We start from the raw sequence: 9041 nt of genomic DNA, 5'->3' as shown, positions 1-9041 counted from the left end.
ACCTAAACCTAAACCTAAAAACCCCTAAACCTAAACCTAAACCTAAAACCTAAACCTAAACCTAAACCTAAACCTAAACCTAAACCCCTAAACCTAAACCTAAACCTAAACCCTAAACCCTAAAACCCCTAAACCTAAAACCTAAACCTAAACCTAAACCTAAACCTAAACCTAAACCTAAACCCTAAACCCCTAAACCTAAACCTAAACCTAAACCTAAACCCCTAAACCCTAAAACCTAAAACCCCTAAACCTAAACCTAAACCTAAACCTAAAAACCCTAAACCTAAACCTAAACCTAAACCCTAAACCTAAACCTAAAACCTAAACCCTAAACCTAAACCTAAACCTAAACCTAAACCTAAACCTAAAAAAACCTAAACCTAAAACCTAAAACCTAAACCTAAACCTAACCCTAAACCTAAACCCTAAACCTAAACCTAAACCTAAACCTAAACCTAAACCTAAACCTAAACCCTAAAACCCTAAACCTAAACCTAAACCTAAACCTAAACCTAAACCTAAACCTAAACCTAAACCCCCTAAACCTAAACCTAAACCTAAAACCCTAAACCCTAAACCTAAACCTAAACCTAAACCTAAACCTAAACCTAAAACCTAAACCTAAACCCTAAACCTAAACCTAAACCTAAACCTAAAACCTAAACCTAAACCCTAAACCTAAACCTAAACCTAAAACCCTAAAACCTAAACCTAAAACCTAAAACCTAAACCTAAACCTAAAACCCTAAACCTAAACCTAAACCTAAACCTAAACCCTAAACCCTAAACCTAAACCTAAACCTAAACCTAAACCCTAAACCTAAACCTAAACCTAAACCTAAACCTAAACCTAAACCTAAACCTAAACCTAAACCTAAAACCTAAAACCTAAAACCTAAACCTAAACCTAAACCTAAACCTAAACCTAAACCTAAACCTAAACCTAAAACCTAAACCTAAACCTAAACCTAAAACCCTAAACCTAAACCTAAACCTAACCTAAACCCCTAAACCCTAAACCTAAACCTAAACCTAAACCTAAACCTAAACCTAAACCTAAACCTAAACCTAAACCTAAACCTAAACCTAAACCTAAACCTAAACCTAAAACCCTAAACCCTAAACCTAAACCTAAACCTAAACCTAAACCCCTAAACCTAAACCTAAAACCTAAACCTAAACCTAAACCCTAAACCCTAAAACCTAAACCTAAACCTAAACCTAAACCTAAACCTAAACCTAAACCTAAACCTAAACCTAAACCTAAACCCCTAAACCTAAACCTAAACCTAAACCTAAACCTAAATCCTAAACCCTAAACCTAAACCCTAAACCCTAAAACCTAAACCTAAACCCTAAACCTAAAACCTAAACCTAAACCTAAACCTAAACCTAAACCCCCTAAACCTAAACCCCCTAAACCCTAAACCTAAACCTAAACCCCCTAAACCCTAAACCTAAACCTAAACCTAAACCTAAACCTAAACCTAAACCTAAACCTAAACCTAAACCTAAAACCTAAACCTAAAACCCCTAAACCTAAACCTAACCTAAACCTAAACCTAGACCTAACCTAAAACCTAAACCTAAACCTAAACCTAAACCTAAACCCCCTAAACCTAAACCCTAAACCTAAACTAAACCCCTAAAACCTAAACCTAAAACCTAAACCTAAACCTAAACCTAAACCTAAACCCTAAACCTAAACCTAAACCTAAAACCTAAACCCTAAAACCTAAACCCCTAAACCTAAACCTAAACCTAAACCTAAACCTAAAACCCTAAACCCCCTAAACCTATAACCTAAACCTAAACCTAAAACCTAAACCTAAACCTAAACCTAAACCTAAACCTAAACCTAAAACCCTAAACCTAAACCCTAAACCCCTAAACCTAAACCTAAACCTAAACCTAAACCTAAACCTAAACCTAAACCTAAACCTAAAACCTAACCCTAAAACCTAAACCCCCTAAACCCTAAACCTAAACCCTAAACCTAAACCTAAACCTAAAACCTAAACCCCTAAACCTAAACCTAAACCTAACCCTAAACCTAAAACCTAAACCTAAACCTAAACCTAAACCCTAAAACCTAAACCTAAACCCCTAAACCTAAACCTAAACCTAAACCTAAACCTAAACCTAAACCCTAAACCTAAACCTAAAACCTAAACCTAAACCTAAAACCTAAACCTAAACCTAAACCTAAAACCTAAAACCTAAACCTAAACCTAAACCTAAACCTAAGACCTAGACCTAAACCCTAGAACCTAAACCCTAAACCTAAAACCGTAAAACCCTAAACCTAAACCTAAACCTAAAACCTAGACCCTAAACCTAGACCTAAACCTAAACCTAAACCTAAAACCTAAACCTAAAACCCTAAACCTAAACCTAAACCTAAACCTAAACCTAAAACCGAAAACCCCTAAACCTAAACCCCGAAAGCCCCCTAAACCTAGACCCTAAACCCCGAAACCTAAACCTAAACCTAAACCTAAACCTAAACCTAAACCCTAAACCTAAAACCTAAAAAAAAAAAAAAAAAACCTAAACCTAAACCTAAACCTAAACCTAAACCTAAACCTAAACCTAAACCTAAAAAACCCTAAAACCTAAACCTAAACCTAAACCTAAACCTAAACCTAAACCTAAACCTAAACCTAAACCTAAACCCCGAAACCTAAACCTAGAACCTAAACCTAAACCTAAACCCTAAACCCTAGAACCTAAACCTAAAACCTAAAACCTAAACCTAAACCTAAACCTAAACCTAAACCTAAACCTAAACCTAAACCCCTAAACCCCTAACCCTAAACCTAAACCTAAACCTAAACCTAAACCTAAACCTAAACCTAAACCTAAACCTAAACCTAAACCCTAAAACCTAAACCCTAAACCTAAACCTAAACCTAAACCTAAACCTAAACCTAAACCTAAAAAAACCTAAACCTAAACCTAAACCTAAACCTAAACCTAACCCTAAACCTAAACCCTAAAACCCTAAAACCTAAACCCTAAACCTAAACCCTAAACCTAAACCTAAACCTAAACCTAAACCCTAAACCTAAACCTAAACCTAAACCTAAACCTAAACCTAAACCTAAACCTAAACCTAAACCCCTAAAATCTAAGCCTAAACTTTTTAGTCAAATTAATTATACGGTATATCGAATCCACGCTATTTTCATCTCATAGGTATCAAATTGTAATATAAGTCATTACAATCTTATACATCATCATTATTCTACTCTTAAGTTACCATTAAGTATTTAATTAATATATTATTATCAAATATAGGAAAAGAAAGCTGAAAAAGAAAAAGAAAAAGAAAAAGAAAAAGAAAAAGAAAAAGAACAAAGAACAAAGAACAAAGAAAAAAATTATAATTTAACATTATCTTAATATAAAAATACTATTATATATAATAAAATCAATATTTTATTTTATTTTATTTTTTTTTCTTTTTATTATCCAAACTCTTGTCATTTTCTTAAAATTATTAAAAAAATGATACTAAAAATTACCATTATCATTATCAATATTATTAATATATTAATTTTCTGCATTATTTATTATTTAAAATATACTAATACAAAGCTAAATATTACTATATTTGATATTTTTTTTTTTTTATTTTTTTTTTCTAATTTTGCAAATAAATTTATCTTATTTCTAATATTTATATTAAATTACTATTATTATTATTACTATTATTATTATTATTATTATTATTATTATTATTATTATTATTATTATTATTTATGTTCTATTTACATTAAAAATTATTAACTATTTACTAAACAAAAAAACTATTTAAAAATAATATATTTATTAGTCATTCTATTCCCCTACTACCAATAATTTATTAAAAAACTATTTTTTATATGTTAATTTTACTATTACTAGTCCTAATAATACTATTACTAATATTATTACTACAATTTGCAATATTCATATTAATAATAATCTGTTATAATATTTACAAAATATAATATAAATATTTTTTTTTTTTTTTCATGTCTCACATTTCATCTTCTCATAATATATTTCATTTATCATCCTTCTCATTCATATAACCCCAATTACTTTTATTGATATATTATATTTATTTCATTTTAATTAATAATAAATTCTAATATATTACTTATTATCATTATTATTTAAACTCAAAAATATTCATTCATTCTATATTTTTTTTTTATTTCATTTTTATTTTCTTTCTCTTTTCTTCTATTATTTTAACATAATATCTAAATATACTTATATTACAAGTATTCATATTATTAATACTTCTTTTTTTTTCTTTTCTTACAAATCTTAATTTTATCATATATTCAATATATCAATCTATTAATTAATATTTTTTTTAATATATCAAAGATCTTTCAACGTAATAGATGCTTTTTATAGGATAAGAAAAGAACGAAAAAAATTATTCTATCTACTTGATTATTTTAAAAATAGAAAAACAATACTTATTGTACAAAAACTTCTACATATAGCATTTTAATGAAAATCTCGTTTTGAAGAAATACCATTAATGAAAACGTATTCATTACATGAAAAAATCTAAAAAAAAAAAAAAATCTTTTTTTTTATGACATTTCAATTAATATATTTACTTTAGTTGTAATCTGCTTTGAGAAATTATTTTACCAAAATTATTCATGAAATCAAGTAAATAAAATAACAATAAAAAGTAGTCAACAAATTTAAAAAAAAAAAAAACAAAAACAAAAATATTCTTTAGTACATTATGTATGCAATGTAACTTTATCAATTTTATATTAAATATCTAAATTTACAATATCTATAAAAGTTTTAATTATAACATAATACCTATAAACTATGATATTTCTAACAACTAATAATTTACTTTAAATAATTCTTTTAAATAAAAATTTAAAAATTAAAAAAAGAAAAAAATTGAATCAAATGATATTGTTACTGAAACTACATAAACATTTCAATCTAACTCAATAAACTACAATATACCAATTCAAAGTTGTTACAATTCTACTATACAACGTAATATTTCTTTAATTGTGTAATTATGGAGATAAATATTTATTTTTTTAAACCTAAAAATGGTATATTAACTTTCAACCAAGTTAAATTTCCTACACCTTATATTTGACACTTAAAGATATTAACTTATAAAAAACATAGAAATATTAGCTCTTATTTCTATAACAACTTAACAACATGAAAATGAACAATAAAATTAAAAAAATATTTAAAAATTTGACATTAAATTGTAACTGAACTTTAACCATTATTTTGTTAAATCAATAATATTTATATATATATATATATATATATATATATATTTTAGATTATAAAAAACTTTCTAGTCCAAGATATATTTGAAATCCCGCAAAAAAAAAAAAAAAAATCCAACTAAATAGAATAAACATTGTTTATTTTATAAAAAAAAAAAAAGAAATTAATATATTCATAAATAATAGTTTGTTTTTTTTTGGAAAATTAATAGTAATAATGACTAATTTATTTAAAAAACCTACACCTGGAGGAGAGATAAAACCTTCTATTACGCAATTATTAGTTGATAATGAAACTAGTAATAAAGAATTTCTTATAGTTACTCTAGAAGAAAATGGGGAGGAGTTTAGAGTTCCTTTTCTTGTTAATTATAGAACTAGTTGTCAACCTAACAAATTTGAAAGATTAATTGTCCTTGATCATAAAAGTTATAAATTCTACATAATTACAGTCAATAATCAAAATTCTGAATTAATTATTAATAATGAAAATGGAAGACTAAAATTTATTTTTGATACTCATATTTATTCTATTAATACAAATAAGATTCTTGAAAAAAAGCTTGGATACTCAAAAGACTTGAATCAAGTGGTCTTAAAAGATTATGATTATGAAAATATTCCAAATAGACCCAAATATTATAACTCTAAATATAAAACACTTGTACCTGGAAACTTTAATGTTTTTCGTGATCAACTTTCCGAAAGCACTGGCCAAGATGGTGTTAACTTTATTGGTGTATTTTCTTTGATTGACACTGAAATTAGAATGCCTACTGTTAAAACCAATGATGTATATGAATTCTTTTCCATCGCTAGATGTTATGCTACATTTAAAGAATTTGGAGCTTAAAGAGTATTTGCTGTTCCTGTTCCTAGAGATATGAAATGTTATGTAGACAATAACAAATGTACAATAAGAATGGTAGATTCAACAGTTGATGTTACATATAAAGTTGATTCTGCTGAACTTTCCATTCAAGAATTTAAAATAATTACAAATAACGTCTTCAGATTTAAAGTAATTATTGCTAAAAATTTGGAAGAAGCAATGATAACTGGTCTTTCTAGATTGAGAGGATTAAGACCTGATGAAAGATAATAATAATTAATAATAATTTTTTTTTTTTTTTCTTAAATTTTCATATTTTCATTATCAATCTAATCTATATTCTTTTTTTTTTTCCTCTTTTCCTTTTTCTTATTTTCTCTCTTTAATATTATAATAAATTTGATCTTATAAAATATATATATATTTAAAAATAAATTTAATTATTCAAGTTTTTTCATGCAAATGCACTTTTTTTTTTTTTTTTTAATATAAATTGAAGATCTTTAAAATTTAGGAATTAATCATTTAGCATAAAAAAATTTACCACTATTATTTCCAAATTGTAGGGAATATGGCAGAAACATTAAAATTTTTCCTAAATACTAATAAGAAAAAAAAAAAATACCATTATTTAAATCAATTCAAATATCGTTATTAATTATGTAACCTAAGATTTTTATAACACAAAAAAATCATGTATCTAAATAAAAATGACCCCAGAATCTATTTCTCTTTTATCTCATATCGAGAATAATACCACATTTATATTTTGAAAATTAAAGAGCAAATTATAATTATATCTTAATTCTTGGTTATATCTTGTTTAAAAAAAAAAAAAAAATCATAAAATAATCATCATATCAACAACTCATCTGAATAATTTTATGTTTTAAATTACCAAATATATATATATATGTATGCAATTATTCCAAATCTTCCAATATTAATATTTTTCCATGACCCACATATTTTTTTTAAAGTGCTTTCCAGAACCTCTTAACCTTGATTTGCTTTTATTTTTTTTTACTTTTCTTTTACGTCGACGTTTTCGACCTGAATCTACTTGATCATGTTTATCCTCATTTTTTTCTTTTTCCTTTTCTCTCTGATATTTTTCTTCTTCTTCCTCTTCATCATCGCATAGTTCATCTTCATCATCGTCATTATCATCATCATCATCATCATTGCAAGATTCTTCATCATCATCAGGATTATGACTAGGCTCATCTGATGGCATATCAGATGGGTATGAACTAGGATCATCTAGATCTTTCATTAGTAGATTAGGCGACAAACGGATCATATTCTTTCCTGATGATTCATCAGGGATATATTGATAAGCAGTGTTTCGTTTTTTATCAACACAATGTTTTCTTTTATGATGATGATGATGATTACAATGAGAAAACTTTTCGGGGCCTTCTAATGGTAATGATTTCATCATCTTAAGCACAGGCTTTTTCCCACCTCTACCTCCTCCACCTCTACTCAAACCTTCAGAATTATTATTATCAGAACTTGAAGAACTTTTATTTGGTGTTTCATTCTTAATTTTTATTAATGAAACATCTTTTTTAACCAAAAAATCATCGGTTACATTTTCAAACAATAATATCAAGTAAATAAATAATAATAATAATAATATTTTGTTTTTAATAAACATCCTTAATTATTCATTTTACATTAACAAAAAAAAAAAAAAAAAAAACTAATTAAACAATATTTATACAAATTTTTTAATTAATTCTTTTATAAAAATTGAAGATCTTCAAAACATGAGAATTAATAATTACTAGTATGAAGAAGTCTAATCTCAATATTTACAAATTTGATGGAATATGGCGGATAAACAATTAAAGATCGTTTTTTTTAAATACTATTAAGCAATGAAATTATCATTAAAAAAAAAAAAAAAAAGGAAAAAAAAAATTACATTATAGCAGTAAATACAAACATTGTTACTAATTACATATTTTATGATTTTTATTTAATCTTAGATCTGAATATAAAAAAAAACATTTCTGCAAAACATCTTTAAATTTTTTTTTTTTTTTTTTTTTTTTCTCTTTCTTCCTTTTCTTACATCAAAACTATTACAATCTAACATTGTTCTTCGAAAATTTTTTAACAATTTGAGTTATCTTTTAATTCTTAATTATATCTTATTTAAAAAAAAAAAAATCATAAAATAATTATCTTGTTAATAACACATTTGAATAGTTTATGCTTCCCAAAAAAAAAAAAAAAAATATATTTTATCTTCATTAGTACATTAAACTAATCGATCAATTCTTTTAGAATATAAGTAATTCTGTTTTCTGTAGTTATTTATTTAACTTGAATTTTTAAAAACATTTTAAAATGTAAATGTTAATTATTTAAAAAAAAAAAAAAAAAAAGAAAAAATCATTTTAGTATATGAATATCACTAATATTGTTAATGAATATCAAATATTTAAATTTTAAAAAATATATTATTATTAATCTTATTGTTTAACTATGTTTTTTTATTTTCTAATGTTATAATTATCTTTGTACTTTTGTTTTTGTTTAATGCTTGTCCTTATACTTGTATTTGTACTTGTCCTTGTCCTTGTCCTTTTACTTTTACTTGTACCTGTGATGTAATTAGTTTTTTTTTTTTTTTTTTACTTCGTTATTCTGTATTAATTCATAATTATATTTACAAAATATATCTCTTATCTGAATAAAAATTATTTAAAATCTATTTCTTTTTTTTTTCTTTCATATCAAAACTTGTATAGACAAACTTTATTCTTCAAAAAAAATCTTTTCTTCAATTAAAATTGTTTTTTAACTCTTGATTGTATCTTGGAGGAAAAAAAAAAAAAAAAGATAAGATAAAATAAAATAAAATAATACAAAACAAAAATAAGGAAAAAGAAAGGCAATGACAACAA

General features: G+C 25.2%; 2 protein-coding genes across 2 annotated transcripts; one reads left to right on the top strand and one right to left on the bottom strand.

Annotated features, from left to right (window-relative positions):
• Positions 1-6171: 6171 nt before the first annotated feature.
• Positions 6172-6390, top strand: Chro.60634 (hypothetical protein). Its single annotated transcript, XM_660939.1, has 1 exon — positions 6172-6390. The coding sequence occupies one exon, from the start codon at positions 6172-6174 to the stop codon at positions 6388-6390; it is 219 nt and encodes a 72-aa protein (XP_666031.1).
• A 673-nt stretch (positions 6391-7063) lies between these two features.
• On the bottom strand, positions 7064-7783 carry Chro.50507 (hypothetical protein). The annotated part of the gene is made up of 1 exon (XM_660938.1): positions 7064-7783. The coding sequence occupies one exon, from the start codon at positions 7781-7783 to the stop codon at positions 7064-7066; it is 720 nt and encodes a 239-aa protein (XP_666030.1).
• Positions 7784-9041: the final 1258 nt, after the last annotated feature.

Source organism: Cryptosporidium hominis (assembly GCF_000006425.1).
Source record: "Cryptosporidium hominis TU502 chromosome 6 CHRO016202, whole genome shotgun sequence".
Lineage (NCBI taxonomy): Eukaryota > Apicomplexa > Conoidasida > Eucoccidiorida > Cryptosporidiidae > Cryptosporidium > Cryptosporidium hominis.
The sequence above is the reverse complement of the archived record's forward strand: the minus strand, read 5'-3'. Positions and strand labels throughout refer to the sequence as shown.